Below are 25,639 nucleotides of genomic sequence, written 5' to 3' on the forward strand. Positions count from 1 at the left end.
CAAACCAAAAAACTTAATTCTAACCAACAACCAGCCAAAAGTGATTACTGCTTTTTAGGCAGCGCTCTCTGGGCTGCGATATGCAAAGCGCTCATGGTACAAGGTTACGCCATCACCGACAAGCAGAGAGTCCTGACCCCTCGGAGGAGTGATTTGCCCGGCTGCACGCTCAGTTCTCATCAGTATTGAAAAAGTTAAACTTCTTCCATGAAATACCGTAACAGATTTAACAATATATATATTTTTTTTTTCTAGTATCCCCTGCATAAAAGAAAAATACACATTATTTGAACAGCCAAGAAAAAACTGCAATTTATTAAGTTTCAAAGAATCTTCGTACTCTTGAAAGCAACTTTCGGTGCATGTTCTTTAACAATCACATTCTATGAGGAGAATAAACATTAAAAGCCACAATTGTTTGTTGTTTTTTTTTTAATCTCAGAGTTACAGACATCTTGAATCCAAAAGGAAAGGCAAAAAAAAAAAAAAAGCCCCCAAACAAAACCCCACCCCCCACCCCAACCCCTTAAAACAGAAATTTTCATTCCCAATTTTAAAATATCAGGAGTATTTTCTACAACTCAATGCTAAACTTCAGCATGGAAAATTGTATGTAAACACGCACATACACACATACATATTTTATATAACTCTGTGTGTGTGTATATATATAAAATATATATGTCAGAGGCGTGTAATGGCAATGAGATGCAATTACTCTGAGGAAAGGTTATTCAGCTAAATACACTACTAGAACTTGAGAAAAAAAAACAAGTCTTGAACCCAGTTTGTGCATAGTTCATGATCCTCTATAAAACCAGCTTTTGTTAATTTGCAATCTTGCAGGACCCTTTAAATCTGATAAAACCATTAAAAAGCTAATCTTCCAAAAAAAAAAAAAAAAATAATGTAATGCACAAGTTTCCTGATCCAAGCAGGCAGGGAGCACAATGTTCATATAATTTTTTAAACATACGTGAAGTGTATGTTATTCCATTGTCTTTCTTCCTTTCAAAACAATCAAAAACATTGATCTTTTTTTTTTAAACATAAAGCGATTTTTTTAATATATAAAGCACTCTTCAAACATCTATTTCTTTTGAGTCCATTATTTGGTAAATATGTAACTGCTACACATTAGATTAGGTATTTTCTTCTTTCTTACTGTCTTTTTTTTATTTTCTTTTGTTTTTTAATAATATCTTCAGTGCTAGGAGTTGGGTTTTAAAAATACATGAAATGGTGTGGAGTTGCTCCTCGGGAAACCCGGCTTTCCTGAGACATCTTCCACCATGTGCAAGATAGTGATCACAAAGTTTTCGCCACTTTGACGAAGAGGAGGAAAACAACAACAAAAAATAGTACACAGCAATGGCCAAAGAAAAGAATAATACAACAACACTGTTCAATCCCAGAGCTCTGAAGTAGCATATCTTCATTCTGAAAATAGTTTTTCTTTACGATGGAAGTCTTTTTTTTTTTTTTCTTTTTTTTTTTTTTTTTTTTAATTCCTTTTTTTATTTTAAAGTTTGAAGGAGAAAAAAAGGTCTGTAAACAGGTGGGAGCCAAAACTCCTGGCTCCTCCAAAAGCAGTCAAAACCTATGTCCAAGTGCTTGTTTCTGTTCCTGCTTGCAAGGGAACTATCCACTCTTTACAATTATCTATGGCCACAGTTCAACAAGAGTATTTTTTTTTTTTTTTTTAAACTTTATATTCCGAATGGAAAAATGGTGCAATACTCCGGTAATAATTTTCTTGCATTAGTCCACAATAAAAAGCCGCTAAAGGTAGATATACATATTATTCTCCAGAGATACACACTGTAATTTTTAAAATGCGATAAGAGTCCTTGAGTAAACATTTACACGTGAATTGTCGCCGGCCCCTTCTATCAGTTTCTTTTTTTTTTTTTTTCCTTTTTTTTTTCTTTTTTTTTTTTTTTCTTTTTGACATTATAGGATTAGCTACAAGAAGGGCTGCGGACACTCAGTGCAAAGTTAGAAGCTAATAACAATTAAACATTTGACCAATGAGCAAATAAAAAGCATATACTGGATAAAAGGAAAAAGTTCACACTTTTAGTTAAACCACACGTGGGCGCACACACACGCACGCACACACATACACACCAGCACACTCACACACGTACATCTGTTCCAACAAAAACACATAGTCCAAACTTTAAAAAAAAAAATTCTTAGAGCCTGTTTTTTTGTGTACGGATGCTGACCTGGAAGTGTAATAATTAGCCTTAGAAAGTGTTCACATTTTGTTATTGGCCTGCTGGATTCAAGTATTTGCATGTTGATATGTTTTTTTTTTTTGTTATTTTTTTTGTTTGGTTTTTTGTTGGGTTTTTTTGTTGTTTTTTTGTGTGTTTTTTTTTTTTTTTACTTTTTCTATTTTTGGGATTTAAAAAAATGACATGAAAAAGTAATGAAACAAGGGTAATGTGCATAGGCAGATCCATGGGAGTAGTGGACACAGAGATACCCCAACCCCTGCCCTCCCTCCCCCCCCGCTCAACCTGTACAGTCAACAGTTCCCATTCGGATTCATTACTTTTCTGTACCAATGGTAAATATCACACTTCACCCTTTCTGATTATTGGGTCCGCCTCTGGTAATGTGCATAATAGTCACAGGCTCATTTTAAATAGGCTTTCATCTCCCCTTTCCCCCCCCCAAAGTTGATAAAATAACCCTTTCCAGCCCAAATTCTGAAAAGTGCCCTTCATGATAGACCTATTCTAAGCAGCTTTTATACTTTGTTTTTTTTTTTTTTAAATCACCATACAAACATAAAAAGACAACATAAAACGAAAAGCCATGAAAAAAAAAAATATAACCTGTCATTAGCATGTGACACTGACCAGAAGGAGCCCATACTGTTTCATCAACAGTTCACAAGGACTCCTGCAGTTTCATATTCGATATTGGACAGAGGTACTAAAAAAAGGGCTGCCAGTCTGATCTGTTAAAGCTGGATTCTTCATCAAGCCCGGGACTGGAAAGGGTTACAATTTTTATTTTTCCTTTTAGTGCTGATGATTGTTATTTCCATTTTGTTTCCTCTTTGTTTCCTAGATGGACTCCCCGCTGAGAAGGTCACCAGGAAGAAGAGTATTCAAAGGTGTCGGGCTTCCGATAACTCTGCCGTCGTCGGCGCTGGGGGGTCCCCAAAGGCTGCTGGAGTACTGGGGCACCCCCCCCCAGAGCAGGTCGCTGCTGCCCTTGCCCCCCAGGCAGGGGGGGTTCCAGTGGCCGGCGTCGGGGCGCACCAGGCCGTGGGAGCTGCTGGAGGAGCCCAGGCGGGTGGGGTTGGTTCCAGTGTTGGATTGCCAGCTGGAGGTGGGCGGCAGCGCCTGGCCCTGCGCTAAGAAACGGTTGACTTCTTCTTCACCAGCGAACTCGGCCAGGATGGTAGTGTTTCCCAGGACACACCTGGGGACAGAAGAAGCCAAAGGTGCAGCCACATGAAACAGGGGTGGCAAAGGGCACTTTGGGAAATATCCAAGACGGATATAAATCCGTTCCCCTCCCCCCCAAGTTGAAACCAATTTAAAGGGAGGCCTTCCAGATCACTGATAATGTAAGGATATTGCCATGTCCTTATATAAAATAAGTACTTATCTTTAAAACTCGCATATTCCTTTTGCCTTTGGCATGATTTCTTTCCCCTGATGCCCACATCTAATGCGACGTAACTAAGATGGGTCAGTTTTTCATCTCCAATTGTTCTGAATGCTACTTCGTAATATTTAAATAAGGACTGGTCAACAGTTAAGAGGGGAACACGGTCATTAATATAATTATTATTACTACAATTTCTGGTAATCAGGTTCATAATGGGAAAGTAGTTGCAACTTTACATCTGAAGTAACCATTACTCCTACATCTCCTAAGTACAGGGAAGGTAACTAAGCCAGCCAGCGGCACGGCTAGTTCCAAACATTGTTTCAGCTACAATCAGTATTTTTCATTATATATAACCTGTTGATAAAGAAAATTCTTTCCAACTCTAAGCACCCAAGTATTCTTTTTGAAACATCAGTCTTCATAGTCTTAATTCTCCCTAATGTCACTGATTTTATCACTCAAATTCTCCAGCTCTTGTGTAGGATGCCAATTAGTCCCAGGGATTTTAAAACACCTAAAAAGCACATTTTGTTGTCATACATTTCTTTCAAAACTCCTTTAAAAAAGGTGACCCCCATGAACACATTCTTCATTTAACATCGTTTTATACTTTCTGTCGCTGTTGAAGCTAAAACCTTGCCTGATGCTCTCTCTGAGCTTCCTTTGGAATTCTTATCACGTCTTACAAATTCTTTGCAGTCTTACAGATGATAAATCCTCACCGAGCACATTATTCATGCTGAATATCTATTATCTAATTTTGTAATCACCTCTTATTCAGCAGTATATGAGCCTTTACCCCCCCACATTACTTTTCCTCTCTCTCATTAGGTAGTTTCCCAAATCGGATTAAACTAACTAGTGATCAGCTCCGAATCCTAGCAAATAAATGCCTAAAAAAACCTATTTCTGAGATAAAAAACTGGCTTCGTAACAAAGGAAAGAGCGAGCAGAAACGTACATATGCAGAGACTTTTGGGCCTTGGCTGCTTCTTCCTTGGAACTGTATCGGACCACAGCATTCCCTTGCGTCAGGTTCAAGTGGAATGTTATCAGAGGACCATGTTGCAAACACAGTGTCCGCAGTGTGGAACCATCAATCTGGCAACAGGGAAGGAGGGAAAGGTATTTTTCTGATTTTACTTAAATGTTTTTTAACTGAGCATGTTTTAGAAGCTAAAGGATAAGTAGAGGTGAAAGAAAAAAAAGTTTTTCTTCCATAAGAAGAATTTAATTATAGATTTATCACTATCTTTTTAAGACATTTTAAGCACAGAATCTCCCAGTTTAGGTGATACAAATTATACTTGTCATTAGAAGTCCACAGAAGTACAGGAATAAGTCAACAGAAAAACACGTGGTTCATAAAAATGTAACTAAATTTTCCCCAAGATTGGTTTGGATGTCTACACTCAAGGCTTTGTGACTTATGTTCTTCCTTGCAAATGACACTACGTGGAGGATTAGAGGATCTGACATACTTAGGAGAGGAACAAAACAAACCCATAGGAAAAGCAGATTATATGTCTATGTATCTGCTTTAAAACATCCTTCACCTCCAAACTTACATATACATAAATGGTGCACACTGAATGACTAATTACAGTCTTAAAAGTTCATACTTGATTTGGCAGCACTTTGAAAATGTAACAAATTCCCTGCAGGAGACAGACTCTTGTAATAAATGCAGAATAATTATTTTCCCTTCCAATGAACCAAATGACTAGGGTTGAGAAATGTTGTTCTTATTGTCTGCTAAACGTGACGAGTCTCTTTCTGTAACTAGTTCTGTACAACTCCATTTACCTGGGGGGTGAGGTTTCGAAGAACCAGCCAGCTGCTTGTTCTCCCTGAGCTGTCAGTACTCCACGCAGAACCTACGGTACAAATTCCACAAGAAAACACTTTGTCACGGTGCGGAAAGCGTATTACAAGAAGAAAAGTTATCTGGAATCAGAGCGTACTAGCAAGCGTTACTGCTACTGAAAACAAATGCTACAGCAGCTTCCTCACATCTTGATTTATTGTCGTCTTCGGAATGAAAGGCTGCTGAATGAAAACCTGCTTTTGGCACATTTAAAAGATCTGTGGCATTTTTCACATTCCCACAAGAACTATTAGAAAACTAGTGGATGCAGGTATGATACCGCAACAAACTGCATCTTCAGGTTACATTAGAATTAATCTGAAAGACATATTTTAAAAGCAATTCAGATGTCCCAGCTCAGATTGCTGCCTGCTATTAAAGATTTTTATAGCGCTGCAGCATTCTGCTATCTTGCCAATGATAAATTAATGTATATGACTTATTCAAAACAGGTATTTCTGCACCGACGATGTTCTGATTAAAGATACAAGGACACAACCAACAAAACCTGCTTTTCCAACTTCAGCCTGGTGGTTTACAATGAGAAACTGTATGAGCTTGATATTTATGAGTGGCATTTGAGAAACCACAGTTCTGCTGTAGTCACATGCGTGACCACACTCAGGCTCCAGAGAGAATCGTGGCACCAGCCGTATCTGCCCACCAGGTGGGGTTTGGGTGAAGAAAACTCATAGAAAATAAATGGCAAGAAGAGGGAAGAACATTGAATTCCCAATTTAGCAAAAGCTGATTAATAAAATAGTCAGCTTTATAAAACAGGTGTAATACTTTCGAAGCTCGCAATACTTCCCAAACAAACAGGAGATATAAATATATATATATTTATGCAGCCACATTCATGGTTTCTCATATTTGTATTTAAGCAAAACAATGACATCTTAAAAAAAGTCTGCCTGAGAAAATCAAGACGTTCCCTGAAGGCTCTGCAATGCCATCAGGTCCTAAAGGCTTCCCATCCATGCTCCAAAACTGTGTTCCATATTAACTTCCACAGGGCTGATCCACTCATCTTGAAGCCTCGTAGGCAGTCATAGATCATACCACAAAACAAGAAACGTGTTTAAAAGATATTTTTAGAAATTAAGGAAATTGAGCAAAAAATTCTAGTTGGAGGGAAATAATTCGGTAGTTGCTACATAAAATTACTAATATGAGCACCTGGAAGATGATAGCTTCGTTTACAACTTATCCTAACTAAACCAGACACGAGCTTTATCCCTAAAACATACACACTCTACTTGTATTAAACCTCAAGTTTCCGGAGCCCAATACACAGCTGTGGGGTGTCTCACTATGGTGACACAGAGAAAAAGCAAACAATTCTAAGGAGCAAAGAGAGAAGGCAGGAGTACCAGAGGAGTAAGAGCTGGTCCAGCCCAGGGGACTGGCACCCCATGTAGATGATGGCTTGGTGTTCGTTAAGCCTGGAGGTGGTCTCGTAGGAGCAGTAGTGTTTCTGGGTACCTTCCAGAGTTCATGGGATAGAGAGGCTTGTGTGTGAGATATCGGGCCAGAGGACCACGTAGACTTGATGTCTGACAATTTACCTGCAATAGAAAAAAAAAATACAGTTGTGTATTTTTAGCTAGCAACAGCTCTTAAACCAGGTAGGATGGGTAACATATTCTTCCAACGTTTCAAGAGAAAAAGAAATGCATTCTGTATTATCCAGTGCTATAAATCCTGTATTACTTGAACTTACACATTTTCAAAGAATTTTCTATTTAATGAATCTCACATCACCTGTTACATATACAGTTCCCTTTAAAAAATCTCCTATTTCACTTTTTCGTAATAGATGATACATGAAAAAAACACCAGAAAATGGACTTAAGTATTTGAAATACAATTTCATCAAAATTATAATGAAACACCTCAAGATTGTCTCTCTCAAAGGTTTAATAGAACTTAAACATTTTTTCTTACACAACTCATTTTATCTAATATAAAGTAACCAGTATATCCATATGTTCTTCTGATATATTATTGAAATTCCAAAGATCAAAGACCAACAAAAACTGTATTTCTGAATATTCAAAGTAACAGATACCTTTTTCCAAGTGTCTTTTAGAAAAATGAAGTCTTCAGAAGATTAGAACATGGCACAACCTGTCACGCTTTGTAACTTTTTTCAGTTGTTATTTCCCTTATCAGTTTTTAAACTATCTCACTACTGTTCCTGCCACATCAGTTTTATAAAATAATACAAGAAAAAAGAATAACAAATACAGTTTAGCATTCACAGTGGCAGAGAAAATGGTTTCAAATTGTGAATGTCAAAACAAACCCCTTTATTTTATATTACAAGCCTTTATTTTATATTATAACCTTTGAGACTTACACATCCCTGCCTTTCTTCCTTGTACCAACATACGTTGCGAAATTAAAGAGTCCGATTTCCCACTGTTACTAACATTACCAGCACATGTTTGACTGGAAGGGACTGAAATGGTCACATCACTGCATCTTCTGTCAGAGCAAATGATATTGTCATTACGCTGCCTTAATGCTTTAACGTTGATGGCAGACAGGAAGAAAATACTTGGTCTGACAAAGCCCAAGATGCAAGAATCTTGTGAATTTATTAAAAACCAAATTTGATCTGGCAGACGAGGCTTAAATTCAATCAGTGCTTTGTATCAGACAGCCATTGAGGGTTTTCTGTTAGTCCTAAAGCCAAATTTACCAGTTTCCGAATCACAGCCTCAGTTATATACACACACTTCCCAAATTACCTCAATTTATCTGTATCATTTAACTAAATTATTTTATACTGAATCATAGCAATTTAAGTGAAAGAGCAACCACTCTCCCATCTTCTTGCAAACTGTAGCAACAAAAATAATTTGTCGACGATGACGACATTAACAAGGGTTAAATCGTGGGGGGGAAGGGGGAAAAATGGGAGTTTTAGAACTGAGAGCAGCTCAGCCTGCGATGTAGCACATGATACATGCACATCACCAGAGATCAGATGTTGCTATGTCACCACTACTCATGGAGTTAACACAAAGATTAGATGACACTGCAAAAAAAAATAAAAAGCAAATAAAGCAGAAATGCATGGCAGATAAAAGAAAAGGAAGCCATTCCTTTCTTCTCCTTTCATTGGAGTAAAGCATTTAAATCCACCTTTTTTGTTTTGAGTTCTGCAGTATGACCTGGAGGCTGCAGCTTCATTTATTCAAAGTAGTAGAAAGTTTTCATTGATTAGATATGAAAATGCTAATACAATCCATACAACAGCCCCAACACATTTTTATAATGGGACAAACTGGATATTTGGTTGCCAATTTGCAAGCAAAGTTTCCATGATTTGCAGAGAGAGATGCTCCAGAATTTATAGCTCATTAAAAAGAATGGGATAATTATTTAGACCATCTACTAGCTCAGCGATAAAGGGGAGCATCAGGCTTTGGATTGACTATTAAGAGACATTTAAGAGCCTCAAACCCAAGCCCTTCACAGCCCTGTGGAGTACCTCCCTCAGGTACTACTAAACATTTTCCTGAGCTAAGACGGTTCACTTTTAACAGTGAGTTTATTAACAAAAATTTCGTATCAGCTCTTACTGGAAGGGTCCAGTAGGGGTGCTTCTACTGAGGTCCTAGACAACAGAATACTCCTCCTCAAAGTTGCAACGGAAATAGTGAGTAAGAGATCTCCATGCCAATACAGAGTGATGGCACGTGGCACCGAGAGGAATAAATACATTTTTCCTTAGCGCAATTCCAGGCATACCATCCAACTCTCCCCACCGAGAAGCTGCCAGGAGAGCTGCCTACCTAGCACAGTACTGAAAAACATGCTCCTGTCTCCAGTAGCACTACTGTAGTAACTGGGAAAGCACTTTCTGGGATCTCTTCTTGGAATGCAGAAGGATGTGAAAGTAGAAAGGCCATTTTTCGTACCTGCAATGCTAGGTGCGGATGCAATGCTGCTGAAAGAGCTACTGTAGCCGGAGGCACTAAGCGGCCAGGCACTCGATGAAGGCAGCGTGGCATTCTGAGATGATGTTGGGGATGACCCTGCAGAACCAGCAGAGAAGCAACTAAGAAAGATGGGCATAATGAGGTTTGGTGTGACATAAGCAAATCTATTACGTGCAAATACAAACCATGCAAGGCATTTTCCTTAATCAGCCTGGTCTCTCAAGTCTAGGAATGAAATGTTACAGAAAGCATGATAAAGTGAAGCAGAAGTCTTTAGTAGAAAGGCAAAGCAAGCTGGCACAGCAGCAAATGTACTAGCGCCTGTGCAGAAGACAAATTCTGCGTTTCCTTTAAGATATGCGACTCTTAAAAAATCATTGTTAAACTGTTTAGTCTCAAGGAACAGGCTTCATTTATAAAGGTGCTCTGCCAGCTGACTTCAGCAATGGCAACTGTAGATGAGCATAAATGTATATGATAAACTAACCTCTTACCATGGGTGATTTCTCCTAAATTACTCGAGGTAAGCACTTCTCCTACATCCTAATGCCCACAAACATCTTTAGATTTTTGCAGACTTTCAGTAACGCAAGGATATATTTTAGCAATCTCTTCTCAAACTGATAACATTAAACGAAATAGCCTGAAATCATCTTGGTAAATCATTTACAATCTGGGGAGCTATCTAAGCATACATATAATTTCCTTACTGGCAGCAAATGAAAGAAACTGAACATAAAATATCTTCATTATAAAGACCAGAAGAGCTGGTAGTATTCTCTCTAGCTACCAACAGAATTAAGTATGTATCCTGGGTGACCATTCCTGACATACATAGATGGACTCTGATACTGAAACATCTTTAACTGACTAATAAAAATAGGTGAGGTCTTTGGAAAAGAGCGCTGTACTGAGGTAGAGGGGAGAAAGTAAAAAGACAATCTCATCCCAGCTCAATAAAAAACGCAGACTACTAGAACAGCAACCAACCAAACTTCACCTTATCAAGACTCACTGTGCTCCACAGGACACACCAACACAGACATCAGTCTTAAGCAAAGTAACTCCATATCAAGGCCTTTTCTGGAAACAATCTATTCCCCAGGCAGGAGGGAGGGAACTATACCAGATTGAAAGGCCCATATGCCCACAAAGCTGAAACTGCTCCTGATTCCACATGGCTAAGACTTTCAGTTCACAGTACCTCATCCTGCAAAGCTTCATTAGCAAACAGTGTAAAATAAAAATCAACCCAAAAGCTTAAGTTTTGTGTGTTTCTAAGTGTATAGTGAAAGGACAGTATAGGCTACAGCAGGATTGCAGGATTCAAAGAGAGAGTCTCTTCCAAGCCCCAATGGAGGGGTACTGACAGTAAGAGGTAAATTTACCTAAAAACCACCTAGTTATATGAGCATAAAGAAACAGATTCAGCAACTATATTTCTTATTATATTATTAACAAGCTAAAAAGCTAGTGAGGAGAGGAAGCATAGACGGATCCCAACAGTCACTGCTTTTCAGAGGGTTTTGGCTCTTGAGGGCCTGTTGACTCTGCAAAGATCATCTGCACTGACTCCCTCTAAGGAGTGTTATTATTTCTTCATTCTACAGACAGATTATACACAAACAGAGCTAATGTACACTTTCCTTCTACAAAGAAGGAAATACCTAGCAAAAATACTTAGAAATATCTACTGCCTGTAGTAGGTGTCGTCTAATTGACAGGTATAGCTCTGTAGGGCTTGGCTTTTGGCCTAAAGGGGGTGTTTCTCAGGTGCACCGCATCTGAACTGTGACTGAATTTTATACTTTCCTTTTTATAACTTGAAACCATCCGGGTTGCCGGCCCCTTGAAGTACATTTGGGTCATTAAAAGCTAGTTCAACATTACTCATGCACACAAATACTTCACGTTTCAGCTCAAATAAAGATTGCTTTCTGGCAAGGGACAGCTAAAACCCTCCAAGGCAACGAAATCCCCTGCCTCCTTTCCCTCACCATTCACATCCCTTCGCCTGAGTTAACAAGCCCAGAGCTGGAAACTCATTTCAAGCACACATTTACAATTTAAAAAATTATTTACAATCTACGCAGATAACACAGATGTAACTACTAAAACAAAATCCAGGTTTTTAATCCTGGCAGGTCCTGATTATACAATTCTTGCGTATATTGGAGTGCTCTAATGGAGTACAGATCACTCGCCTATTTCAGCACGCTGATCACAATTAAACCCAGCCTCCTTCCCTTCATCCACGTTCAGTACATCTAGTTTAACAAGTAGCACACTTCCAATGGCTTATTGTTTTAGAGAATAACCTTTTAGTTCTGGAGTCAACACTACACGGACAAAAGGAATGGAAATGGCACTGGGAAATGCTAGTTCACTAGTCAGTTCTCTATTTTTTCTGTTTTTTTGACTGTTTTTGGATAAACCAGCTCTAATTTATTTTGCTGATTGGTCTTCTAACAAAGCTACAATTAATTAGCGTGACAGAAGCCCACTGCCTCAGCAACAAGCGTGGAACTTTGGGATTGTGTCTTCCGAGCGTTTCAGGAAGTGTAAGCGGTTGGTGAGTACGGAGAGGGAAATCTTGTTCAAAACAAAGTGTTATATGTTACAAAAACTTCCAGTGACCACAGAAGTTTCTATTACATCTCACAAGACTTTTCCACCATAAAAATATTTACATTCCCATGGAAAACCAGAAACTTCTTAGTTCCACATTTAAATCAAGTCTTTCTGGATTTTCAGTGAAAGTTCAGAGCAGAAGCATTATTAGACTAGGATTACATGTGAAAATATACTGCTTCCATAATATATGAAGTCAACTTTTTTGGAAAGAAAATGAAAGCATAAACAGATGTGAAAGTAATTTGCGTGTTTACCTCCACTCTTGAGAAGATAGCGATTAACATCCTGTATCGTGGTGTTTATGGTAGGCCCAGTTGGAACACTTCCAGGAGTGACATCAGGGTCATTTTCAGGATCAATATTCTGGAGTCCTTTCCATGGCACTCCTGGATGAAACTCTGTTTCAAAGAGAGTAAAAATAAGAGTATATAAAGGCGTTATTCTCCAAAGTTCCTGTACATAAAGCCAGATGAGGATTCCATAAATAACACCAACAACGGAGTTTAAGGACATCACTTTAACACAAACACTTTGTATGTTGTTACCTGGTGGCCAGTTTATGCTGGAACCATTGGAAATTTTATCACTATCCGTTTTGGCACGTGACCAGCTGTGAGGAACAGCTACGGGTGGGCTGGCGGGAGATTCACTGTTTTGAATCAGATCATACCGGCCATAAGAGTCATCAATGGAGGACTTTCCCGGAGGACCAATACTTAAACCTCCAGGTATAGCACCTGTAATGAACAAAATGGAAAGGCTTTGTTTAGGAGTGGGACCAATTTTGAGTATGGAATTTCATCAGTCCCTGTATTTTGTTTCTTTTTTAATTTTCTTTCTGTATTACAAAGACAAAAAAGAAAATTAAAATAATAACACAGTAAGCAAGGCTTAACAGCCTCCGAAGCCTTACTAGGAATTAAAGCTGTGAGATACACCGCTGGTGCAATCTAGACACTGAAGTTAAAGAAATTCAGATTACACTAGTGTCAAAAAGACACTAATCAATTCATATCATTAAACTGATGGTAAATAGGAATTTGCTGAGACAGCATACTAAGGAATATCACTGTAGGCAAGCCCCCTTCTCATCCATCTCTAGGTGGTGCACGATTTGAAATGGCCTTTCTCATGTTCCTACAAACTCTCAAACAACAATTTTGGCAGCAGCAGTACAGCTACTCAAAGAATGAAAAACTATTGTAAAAGAAATAATTCATGCTGCTCAAAATAAAATCCAGGATACAATAAAGTTAATGGAGCACCATGTTCTAACAATAAACTTGGTACAGGAAATATAGGAAGAAACGACTCAGGATACTGGAGGCATTAGGGATAAAGGTGTTCAAACAGATTAGCAATAACTTCTGGAAAAATATGAAGTTTGTGCTCTGAACTCCCAGGGTGGGTAATTAGGTAATCCATCACGTCTTTGTACGGGACTGGCTATGAAAGGTTGATGATATTGGAAAAATTGTGGGAGAAAGCCAACGTAAAGTTTTTTTGGATTGAAGGCATGCAGATCTGGAGCAAGGGGAAGCTTGTGGGACTTGTTTTGCCAACACTAACGACTTGTTTTACTTGAACTCCATGTTCTGAGCAACAAAATTCAGAAAATGAAAAAAACATTCCTACATTGTAGGAAGCGAGAGAACTTCAATGCATTGCTGAATGTGACTACAGAAATCATCTTTAAAATGCCACAGTCTCAAAGGGCACTTGTTACCAACCATTCCTGAGCACCTACCGAAAATAGTAACATTAGGAGAAAAAAAAAAAATTACAATTGCAATATGACTCCAGTCCCAAAAAACCAGCCTGACACAGAGATTAAAGGCGACATACCGTGCTTGCTGGAGTTCTGGTCAAGTGAAGAAGCAGCACTAGACAGATTATCCATTGAGTTGGGGTGTGTCCATTGAGGAAGGCGAGACTGGGACTGAGAAGTGTCCTTCACTGACAAACCACCAGTAATGTCCATGTTATTTACATTCATGTTCGGGTTCAGTCCAGCTAAGGGGAAACAGGTCATTAGAGATCCATAACATACTAGAGGATGAAAGATGTTTTTAAAGAATTCCAGCTAGAGAAATTATTAAACATTGATTTTCAGACAATTGTACGTATGTAGTAATTTACTGTGCACATTTTCAGTCTGCTGTCAAGAACTTTTGCTTTTACAGGAACATCAATATAACTCCCAAGAAATCAGAAAATGTTAAAACTTTGCTAAAAGGAAAAAAGGAAAAATATGTATGGATAATATTTTAAAGCTGTCAGTATTTCTACTTGCAGTCTCTTCACTTGGCTCGGAAAAGGCATTCTGGAAGAAAGCGCTGGAATGCTACGTTTAAACCAGTGAAGAATTTCCAGCATTCCATTGCTAAGCCAAAAATATTCCTTAGGTCTCTTCAGCACACACACCTTCCCCCGTGATGTCTGCCATTTTGCTAACAATATTTTTAAAATCTCACACAAAGCAACTAATTAAAAGGTCATACAAACAGCTGCTATTCATCAGAGCAGGTACTGTACTATTTGGGCACATCATCAGAGCAGGTACTGTACGATTTGGGCACATATTTAGTATACACAGAACAAAATCACTCAGACTACATTTAGGGAATAATTTTGACATGCTTCTGTGACACGAATCTGGCTCCTTTTTGATATATAATCCTGAATGTTCACAGGAAGCTGAGATATGATAAGAACCTCTAGACTTCGGCCTTAATTAATAAATTCTTTTGCCTTCTGATGCTCCCTGCTCTAACAGCTCAGCACAGCAGCCAGAATTACCTTCTTAACTGCTGCATGGCAGATAAAGCTGGCAATTCTATTGTACACAGTATAAAGAGAGGCATAAAGAGATTAAATTAATTCCTTTATGTCATAAATGAAGTCTGTAGCATACATCAATCACAGAGAAAACAGGTCTGAAAGGTTGTTCTGTTCACCCTGTCTCAAGGCCAAATCGATTATTTTGACATCAATCACATTTGACAGATCTACGTCTAACCTACCACAAAATGACTGGTGAAGAAGATTTCAGAAACTTCCCGGATAATTTATTCCAGTACTCTACTTTGCTTAAAGCAAATAAGTGATCCTTAAAGTTTAACTAGATCTCCTTCTATGCAACTGAAGTTTATTACCTCTTGCATTAGCCATATGCAAGGAAACTTTTCATTGCTATCTTTTACATTTTCTGAAGATTCCTGCATGTCTCTCAAGTCTTCTCTTTAGACTAAAGCGAGCAGAGAGATTTCATTTTTTCCTTAGCAGCCACCTTTCTGAAACTTCTAATTGTCTGCACAACACTCTTCTCTGCATTCCTTCATACTGATCTGGACCTTTCTTTAAATACGCTGATCAAAACTGATACCTTACCGGTGCTGGCTAGAGTGGAAAGATGACTTGGCATGACTTCCAGATGATATTCTTGTTTATCAGTAAGACGTTTGTGTGTTTTGCAACATGATGCTGTTAATTTGTATTTAGTTTATAAATAGTGACATACGTAGATAGTTAATTTAGTGAATCTTCTGTTTCAGTATTTGTAGGCAGAGCACAGGTGAGGAAATACAGCCCACCTGAGCAGCTACCAGGCAGGCATGTAGGACCATGATTTTGTTTTGGCAATTCAACATTAATTAATAAACACAGCTTTTCTATTTCTGTATTTTTTATAGTGCAGAGCAAAATATTTAGATGCTGAATTAATGAAATATACTCTCTCTGTCTGTTTCCTATGGAACTGCTTTAATGGAGGGCACTCACCAAGAGGGTAAGGAGCAAAGGTGTTCGGTGAAGACTGTTGCTCTTTGGTCTGCAGGTCAGGAAGGCCGGGAGCCTGGGGATGGGGTGAAAAGCTATCCATGGCTGATTTGCCTGCAGAGGGGTGCAAAGAGAGATGCGGAGGGGGAGGCTGCTGCTTCATAAGCAGGGCCTGGGCCAGCTGGCGCTGGTGCTGCTGGATCTGCTGCTGCATGTTATTGATTGTACGTGCAACCTGGCAAGAAAGAGAATCAATAAATGCTCAATTGAACAAAAAGACACCAGACTTCTTATGCCTTTCTCTACAGCGAAATAACACAATAGGTCTCTTTACAACTAAAAACTGACTGTATTAAGGGTTGAAGAGCTTTCCTCCAGTAACAGAATGCTGCGAAATAGCAGTTTTACTCCAGCACTCTTTCCTTTTCAATACTCAAGCTATGCGCTATATCATTGTTTCTAAGGATGCTTTAGCTGCTTTGCTATAATGTAGTACAATCTCTTTAAGCTATTGAAACCAAACTCTAATGGAGAGATTGAACTGGCAGGAAAACCTACTTGCTGCTCCTGTTGTCTCATGGGTCCGGAAACATTACGCTGAGCCTGTAACATCTGCTGCTGGATTTGTAAACGTTGGTACGCCTACGGCACAGAAAGGAGAGGTCAGAGGTCCTAACACACACAATAAGCCCAACAAGCCTGCCTGAACTGCTCTGGTAATTATAAGATAGAAGACAGAAACATTGGAGTTTTCTGAAAGCAGTCAATGAAGCAAAAGTAACAATCTTGTTACACATGTTTTATAATACATTTGTTTAAATCCAGTGTTGGTTGTTTTTTTTAAACCAAACACATCAATAAAAAAACCTGATGAGTAAGTCTGTGAGCAATAAGTGGTCATTAAAGTTAGGAACCTTGGGTTTCTATTCTGAAAAAACTGTAACACAAAGCAAAAATTAAAATAGAAGTTTATAATACTATACAAATAGGATGAATACCAAGAGTTATTTTTGTTTTGGCCCCTCTGAGTTCTGACAACACTGGATTTAATCAGTTGTGCTGCTTTATTCCAGAAAAATTCCACGATTTTCATGTGGTTAACTGGTCAGATTTGGGTTTTTTCCCAAGGTGTTTCTCTGAAACACGTGAATTTAAAATGCAAAGGAGTTCTGTACAGATATGTTTCAAGTAGCTGGGTACTGTTCAAGTATTACCATGGCATGTGATCAATGCTGTGTTCCTCAAAGCTAGGAAACATAACCAGAAACAAGTAATAGTATCAAACACTGTTACTAATAGAAGAGTTTGACCAGTACATTAAGATCAGCAATTAAGTTTGTCACCCTCAATTTCACGTTTAACCCTAGCAAATACTGACTTACTGTTAGCAGTATCTTTTCATATACACACACATATATAAATGTAACATTTCCAAATATAGCAAAAGTACACAAGTTTTAAAAGACAAGCAGTTCTTATCACATGATGTGCTTAATATACATTCAATTAACTAAAGGAAATTTACTGTACACTTTATTATTTAGTAAGGCAACTGAAGGAAGTTGTCCAGGTAACTCAGGTGACCAGCCCTGCCAAGATTTCTCTCTTGTTCTTTGTGACACAAATTTCCCAGTTGGTCAATCAATTCCATACGTCGCCATGTAATACCCAGATTCCTGTTCTTTGAGAATATACTGTTACTCATACCAGTACAAGACAACTGACTTTTTAGTTCCACTGATCAGCTGTAAAGAATAATTATTCCACAAATGACTATTTATAAAGCCTGAGGCAAAAAACATGATTTTGTTTCTTTGAAAAGAAACTCTACTAAAGAAATCAGCATCTGATTGTTTTAAAGATCTGTCATGTTCATTTAAAAATTTAGTTAGCCATTCTCTTATTTTATCTTCATGCCTTCAATTCTGATTAAGAGCTTATTTGCCATGTCTTTTAACTTACCAGCTGCAGCTGATAGAGCTGGTTCAACATCGTCATATGCTGAGGATTATTAATTGGCGAGGTTAACTGTGCAGGGCTGAGACCAATGTTTTTTGCTGCAAACTGCAAAAGCTGTGCTTGAACCTAAGAAAGAGCAGTGTATTAAACATTGTACATTTACTTTTACCACTGGCAACCGTGTAAGCCATTAATAAGAGACACAAGACATCAGCTGGAAAATATTATTACCACCAGAAGTAATACCGTGAACTATAACTATCAAAAAATTAACAAGAGGCTCTAATACGAGTCTTAATAAGCATACCCAGACCTCCATTTGTAGAAAAAGGGCTGAGAACAAACTTCTCAGCTCTCTAGAAACGCTACATTTTGCAAAAAGGAACAAGAGAATGTGCTCACACAGATAACAGAGAGTATACACGTGAGAACAACTTACCCATGTAACAAGCTTAGTGGCTAGTAAATACATCAGAGCCAAGCAACAGTAGCTGCTAAGCCTCAGGAGCATGACAGAACGCATACAGAGAAGAGAGTGAATATGGAAGAGGTCCAGGGAAAGAGAAAACTCAAGGCTGTCTAACCTGAGGGGATAGAAACTGAGGCACTTGAGCACGAAGACTAGGCTGGGATGAATTAAGAGGTTGCACTGGCGGTTGCTGCGGCTGTTGCATGGTCCTGGCTTGTGCTGCTCCGCTATTGCCAAACATACCCAGATTGCCACTCGGTATCTGCAGCAGGGCAAGACAGACATTGGCATTTCAAGTCACCACTCAACACATAACCTGGAAGTTACTTATCTGTGCAGTCCTTATCCCCAGTGATTATGACGGGCAGGGATAAAGTCACCAGTACATACAGACTGCACTGACAGGCAGGTTTACCATGGGGCACGGCAAAGATCGCTATGTACCCGATATCCCAAACTTGCAAAACTTTGTACAGATGCCTGAAGAAAAGTTGGAAGATCGCTTTTATAAGGATGCATAACCTTAGAGGGTCACAAGATGAACAATGAAAAGTACTTGCCAAAAATGTTTGTATTTGGGTAGCAAGGAACAGGAGAATGGAGTCATTAAACTCACCGCACCCCAATCCTTAAATTATCTAGGCAGTTTTTATACTTAGACATTTTACAAAGCTCCTGATAATGGACATGCTGTTAGTGCAGCCTCTGCTTCTGAAAGATATGCTTAATGGACAAGTACTGCCTATTGAAAACTAACTTTAAAAGAGTATCTGTAATAAAAGCCACCTTAGAACGAGACATAAGAGTTTTTCTGTGTTGTTATTTCTTATCTTTGCTGGAACTTCAATTTATATGGCAAAAATAACCTCTTCATAATCAACAGTAGCTTATGAGCTCTCACTCTCATGGAGTTTATGTATCTTCCCCTCCCTCTCGCTTCTTGGCTTTTCTTTCCCTTTCAGCATGTTCTACCCAGGGGCCACAACATCCCTCTGCCACAGTGCTCAATTTGACCAGAGGTGCAAGAAGTGCAGTTTTTTTCTCACCAGCTGTCAAAGCTATGAGCTGTCTTGACACTTACAGCAGGAATAAAAAAGCCCCCATCACTTCTCACCCATCTCATCACTGAATAATTATGCCAGCCAGGAAAGACGAATTAGAACAATGTCTCTGCTTCAGAGTCTGTGACAATTAGCAACGCCTCAAAAAAAAGAAACCGCACATCAATCACGGCAGAGCTATACCAGGGTTCAGCGGTATAAATCCATAATACTAGTCTCTTCTCAATGGATGCGTGTAATTAGCAGGCTAATTACAACTAAGCAGTTGTTTTATGTCCTATAACGTGCAATGTTTACACAGCAGGTAGTTTCTCCACTGATATTTCACGTGAACAAAGATGTTGCACGCGTTTTCTGTTTAAAGCACCGTTTTCCCCAGGGGAAGCGACGGGCACCAGCAGCGAGTCCAAGCCAGCTGAAATTCAACTTGGGATCTCCCCCTCCGGCCTTACCTGTCTAGAAGAATTCAAGTTTTGCATGCCCAGCCCTGAGGCAATCCCGCCCAGGGTCTGATTAGGGAGTGCACTGTTTGAAAGGGGGAGCTTCAGGCTTGGTGAAGGCAAAAATGGTGAAGTAGTGGGTTCTTCCACTAGGCCGCCATCCTGATTGGAGAAAGAAAGGGTGAGCTGCGTGCGGTGCCCAGGAGCAGACAGCGCACAAAACAGTGGCCCATGGAAATATTAAAGGGCATGGATGAATAAAAATATTTAAAAAAAAAAAAAGGTATGAATAACAGGGAATGAAAAGTATGGAGTGAAGGGAGAAGAAAGAGAGAAATAGGATTAAGCTACTGTTTTTCTTTACTTTGTCGCACTTAATCCACAAATGCACAATCACCCTCACCCGCCTCTCCAGCAGGAAAGGGGGCATTCCAGCAGCTGATGGCAGAGCTATCATGCGGCCAGCGCCTTTGACCCCCTTAGATTTTCTCCTATTTTCTCCACCAGACTGAAAAGCGGAAAGGGAGGAGACCCAGCACATTTCAGGGAAGCCTTCTGTGAGTTTGCTGAACTCTCAGCAGCGGAGCACAGACGTACACACACCGGTTGTGCCAACCCAGAACTTGGGAAAGGCCAGATCAGCTTATTTAGTATCAATCTGCGTTTGGTTCCGCATCATAGCTCTGCTCTTAAACAAGCATTTTTGCATTGATCCCCTTTCCTGACTGAGACACACGAGCCTCTTTTAATTTAATATTCACGTAGCACTGAGTTATTATTATCCACTATGAAACATTGCACTCTTAACACACCCAATGAACACAAAAATACTTAAAACCAATAATGATAATGTTGTCTGCGCAGCCTTCCTAGGAAAGCGATTAAGACGCTGCCTGAACGTCCCCCAGGAGGCGGCAGATTTTAGCAAGACATAAGGAGCCCCCTCTGCTAACGGGGCTGTAAGGAACCGTGGTTGAACATGGATACGAGGCACAGAAGGCAGCCCCCACGGGGGGCAAACAGCAAGTCAGAAAATAAAATAAATCACATAATCCCCAATCAAACAGGTAGATATCTAGCTAGTATTACAGTGGGGTACCGAGTTCTATCTCAAACTGTGCTTTGATGTCTGGGAAGCCTGCGGCAAGCATGATCAAATAACACTGTGTACAAAGTAGAGCTCCAAAAACAGGCAGAGTGAAAAATCTTTAATTTGCAATGTGCTGGACTGGTGTTTTTCAGGCAATATATTCATTGCAAAGAAAGGCTTTTAAAGAGGTGAGGAGCTAGGTTATTTCAACCAATAAATTCAATGCCCCAGAAGATTGTGAGATACTGACAGACCTCCTTCGTTAAAAAAGCAGCCCAGTTCACTAACCAGATACCCAAACAAATGACCTAATGCTGCAAGCACGCTCCGTAAATTTTATGTTCTAAGTTAATCCTGAAAAATGCATTTTCAACAGCTCTCCTTTGATGCAAAGAAAAAGTTTCTTCACTATCAGGCAGAGTGACACTTGACATGCTATCTGACTATCCTGAGGGGGACACTGACATTTTCTAATGATATCCCCAAGGCCTTTCAGCTCAAGATATTTTACATTCTGCTGGACATCAGTCACACTCCACAAACAACTGCAGCTTGCATGACAGTAACAGGTTCAAGGATTTCTCCTTAGATCACAGACATATGTTTACAATTCTACCCTTCCCCCTTTAAAGTGAAAATAATTTCAAGCTTGGTGCCTGCTCTCTCCTTCAGATGCCATTGTTTCCTATGGAACAGACCTACTGACCATGAAAGACCAACGCAATCCCTCCCTGCTCCCAAAATTGATTCAAGTCTTGTCTCATTGACATTACTTTTCCTCATTTTGGAAGCAGGCAGTGCCCGGGCCGGTGGAGGACAAGCCACACGGGAGACTCAGGTATCTAATTTCCAGGACAGGTGGACCCTTGCTGCAAGGCCACCTTCCCAAGCGCATTCCTTGGCTGGACTGCAGCAAAGGTCTCTGTGGCAAGTTTATAACACACAGTTCACATTCACTTTGTCCCTTTTTTTTTTTTTATTTGAACTTATCCTAAGGTGCCAACTGTGCTGCACAAGCCTGTGCTTTGTAAGTGAAGCTGAAATCAATTCATTTCACATAAAGCATTTGAGTCGGTCAACATGAAGTACTCCTCAGTCATTCTCAACCTAGACTGGGGGACACCTTTATTGCTGATGGTGGTTTGTGGTCCATTATTTTTCAAGCTCCTTTATGTAATAATTGTATCCTGAAGAATATTTTCTGCCTAACCTTTCCTCTTCATTGATTTTCTTACAATTTTATGTTACGTTTCTCCCTCAGGGTAATCAATGAAACAAATCCCCTATATCTGAATCGTCAAAATCATGCTCAATCCAGCACTGGATTTAACTTTTTTTTTTGAAGGGACTTGACACAACTGTAAAATCCTACTGGTAGCAGTATGTCCTTCTACAGTTATCCAACAAAAAGCAATACACTGGTGCTCAACTGTACATTACTTTTAGGACTTTGGAAAGTCTCTCACAATAGCCTCATGTACCAAATATGACAGAATGCAAGTGGCATTACTCAAAGATTTTTTAGCCCTGTGAGATATGGACAATTTAGCAGAGGATTCTTGGAATCTTTGGCAGTCACCTGCCAACAACTGCCACTTCATGAATCAAAGTGTCCCAACGGACAGATGCGAGACTGATGAATTTGCCAGAGGTCTTTATACCAAGTCAGTTACAGAAGTGGTTAGCAGAAAAAAGACATTAATAACTTCTTAGAACAGAAAAAACCTTTTCCAAAAGACAAAGTTAACCTAATAAAAACTCACCTCAAATTAAGTTCTCTTCAAATCTGACAGGAGTCAGGTACAGGCAAAAGCAACTTGCCGAAAATGCAATACTCAAAGAAGTTCTCATCGTTGGTATTTTTAATTTTGAAAATATGGGAATATGAAAAAGCTTTCCCTATTTGAAAGTTCAAAAAAGAAACAATCACTGGGATCACAGGAAGCAGAGAAGATGAAAGAAAAATTTAAGACAACCTTAAAATTCTAGTGATCTAGATTCTTTTGTAGACAAGGGCCTACAAGAGTGTTTGTGCATAATGATGAAATATCCCATTCTTTATGCCAAAGACAAAAAGCAATCACATTCACCAGAGACAAATGGGATCAGAATGTGAAGGACAAGGTTGAAAAAACGCAACAAACACTATGCTTGAATTAGAAAGAAGGAAAAAGCCTAGTCAGGATATTTTTGGAAGAACGTGATTGCAGTCAACAGGCATCAAGACTTGGAGCCCTGTAGTTCTCAACAGCAGAGAAGAAGAGCTGATCAGTGAATAAGACAGTAGTGGAAAGGAGACTTAATTTGTAAGGCGACAGTTTCAGAGTCTCCTCTATGCTCAAGAATTTGGGAGAAAGTTTGGAAGCAGCATCAGGTCAAAGGAAGACAGGACTCCCTCGTCAGTCTGGGAGAAAGCATAAAAAAAACAAAGACAGAGGAGAGCAGGAGAGAAAACAAGTCTGCCATGGAACCAAGAGAAGCCTACCAGAAGGCAAGCTTGAGCTCCTACCAAAGCAGGGCGGTAGTACTTCTCCTCAGAGACCTCACCTGACTTTTGATCACACACATCTAATACAGTGGTCCAGAGTTCAATGCTCACATCTGATTGTGTTAAAAAATTATGTGACATCTCTGTACGGTTCAAGATTTTCAGTGATGAGGTGGCCAGCACAGATCAGCAAACCAGCACATTTTTTTGTGCTGTGCTTAGAAGAACACTCTATAGGTGGAGTGAGAAGACATACCTGAGAAGACAGGATGACCTGAGCAGGAAGTGAGACAGCTCCAGGCTCATCCTCCAAAATCATACCTTAAAGGGGAAAAAGGTTTTGGAGAAGAGGAGTTGCTCTAGTGGCATGAGCTGTAAATCTGGAAATAATTTATTTGGAAAGAATATCTGTTCTTGTAAGAATACAGTAGAAACTATATTTGCTTAATTCACTTAGCAAGTTGCTCAACACTCTGATAGCTAATAAATATAGTTTGGGATTATTTCCTTTGTTATAGTAAAGTCACAGTGACAGATTATGCCTAGACTGACAGATTTTACTTGCTGTATGAATATTAATGATTTTAGTACTCCCTTCTCAATAGTTGTGTTTAACATATGTTTCCATAATTATGCATCATGCTGCACATAATGCACCTCTCTCTCTGGCAATAATTTCACTGCTCAATATTGTTACTCTAGCAAAGGAAAGGTTAACTGGCATGCATGCATGAATTTTGTGAGCTTCATCAGGAGAGAGATCTTTCAATTAACATATTCATTAAAGTTTGCCATCAGCAAGTAGATTTGTCACAGTTAAGAATGAACTTTACACGGCAGGAAGAGAAAAAGAAGGAAGAGGAGCCAGGTTGAGCCTTACATTGTAGGAAACACACAATCGGATTAGTCTGGTTTAGGGAACAACAACATAATGGACACCACATCATTCTGATAGAAGTAGGGAACCCAGAAACAACAAACATTATCGTTCCCTAAAAGCAGAAAAGCAGCTTTCTAATATATATAATCTTTATAAACTCCCATGAACTACATTACACAGCACCGTGGCAGCATCTGAACCACTACAAAACCTTTTGGCATGTAAGGACCCTCCAAAGCAAATTATATATCGATGCTAATTTTTCCTTGTTAATATAAATAACTCATAATTACGCAAGATGCATTTGTGTTTAATCAAACTAACTTGTTTACAGTTTACAGCATCCCAGCACTAAAACAGCATACTGTTTAGACTGTGGTGACAGCAGCAATAGTAATAGTTGTCATTGAAAGGTCAGTATTTATCAGATGTCCCAGCATAGCACCACACTTAATTCTCTTAGCGCAACACCTGGGAACCTGTCACAACACAAACCAGAACTTTAAGGATTGCGCTACAGTTAAGACTATAAGAAAACACAGGGTGAAGGACCGGAAAGACAATCGTTATTCAGGGTCAGTGAAGTTTTTAATACAGTCTGTGTTAACAAGACCAGATATCGTTACTGTCTCGCAGCCTGTAAACAGCTTATGTAAAATGAATTGGTTTCAGCGCAGTTTGTGAAAAGCACAGATTTCTGCATTCAGAAACCACTACCACTCATCTTTATGAACATTTCAAATAATCTGTGAAATACAGAATGGCACCGGAGATTGTTCTTTCCGTAATATTTTCGGGGCGATCCTGATGTGATTTGGTGGGTCTCTCTGTAGGACTTTCTGTCAGGTTGTAAATCTCATGTCCTACTGAAGATCTGGCTGCACTTTCCCCTACATCCTTTCCTTTAGGCCCTTTGAATCTTGGACACCAGGAACTTCTGGAGCCTTCTCCTCAGTCATTAAATGGTCCAGGAAAATTTGTCATACGTGATCACAGAAAGGAAGCTCATCGGAGAGGCTATTTATGACTGTGCACGTCTGCTCTTTGACTTAACAAAAATACCTCAGCTCCCCATTCCTATTTAAGTACTGAACTTCTACAAATCTATCAGGAGCTCAAAACTAAAACAGGAATTAGGAGCTCAATTTTTGGTTACTGATTCTCTGGACTCTTACAGAGCCAAAGGGCTTTCTCTGCTGCATTTCTTTGTTTTCCCCGTTTCTAGTTCCATTGCACTACTGGTTCCTTAAGTAAGTTTTCTTTTCAAGTGTAACACTGGGGATGACCATTGTTTATTTCTATGTGGGAATCAAATCGTTGGTCCTCTCCACAAGGACTAAATTCCCCACAAGATTACAAAAGAGAAGAAAAAGAATAAAGCA

The 25,639-nt window shown here is 39.3% G+C and overlaps 1 protein-coding gene across 4 annotated transcripts in view; it reads right to left on the reverse strand.

The window, feature by feature from the left end:
- Nucleotides 1-2,408: 2,408 nt before the first annotated feature.
- Nucleotides 2,409-25,639, reverse strand: part of TNRC6C (trinucleotide repeat containing adaptor 6C) — a 100,979-nt gene continuing 77,748 nt past the window's right edge. For 2 of the 4 annotated variants that reach the window (XM_074160151.1, XM_074160152.1), the window contains 13 exons: nt 19,812-19,961; nt 18,414-18,560; nt 17,833-17,955; nt 16,429-16,512; nt 15,874-16,105; nt 13,939-14,106; nt 12,639-12,830; nt 12,348-12,491; nt 9,439-9,555; nt 6,880-7,074; nt 5,446-5,516; nt 4,601-4,740; nt 2,409-3,444 (listed from right to left, as the gene is read on the reverse strand). In XM_074160151.1, the coding sequence (XP_074016252.1) occupies nt 3,084-3,444; nt 4,601-4,740; nt 5,446-5,516; nt 6,880-7,074; nt 9,439-9,555; nt 12,348-12,491; nt 12,639-12,830; nt 13,939-14,106; nt 15,874-16,105; nt 16,429-16,512; nt 17,833-17,955; nt 18,414-18,560; nt 19,812-19,961 (2,124 nt within the window). In that variant the 3' untranslated portion in view covers nt 2,409-3,083. Of the gene's footprint in view, nt 3,445-4,600; nt 4,741-5,445; nt 5,517-6,879; nt 7,075-9,438; nt 9,556-12,347; nt 12,492-12,638; nt 12,831-13,938; nt 14,107-15,873; nt 16,106-16,428; nt 16,513-17,832; nt 17,956-18,413; nt 18,561-19,811; nt 19,986-25,639 lie in introns of all 4 variants that reach the window. The other 2 variants (XM_074160154.1, XM_074160153.1) reach the window with 2 other exon arrangements.

Source organism: Numenius arquata, chromosome 17 (assembly GCF_964106895.1).
Source record: "Numenius arquata chromosome 17, bNumArq3.hap1.1, whole genome shotgun sequence".
NCBI classification, from domain to species: domain Eukaryota; kingdom Metazoa; phylum Chordata; class Aves; order Charadriiformes; family Scolopacidae; genus Numenius; species Numenius arquata.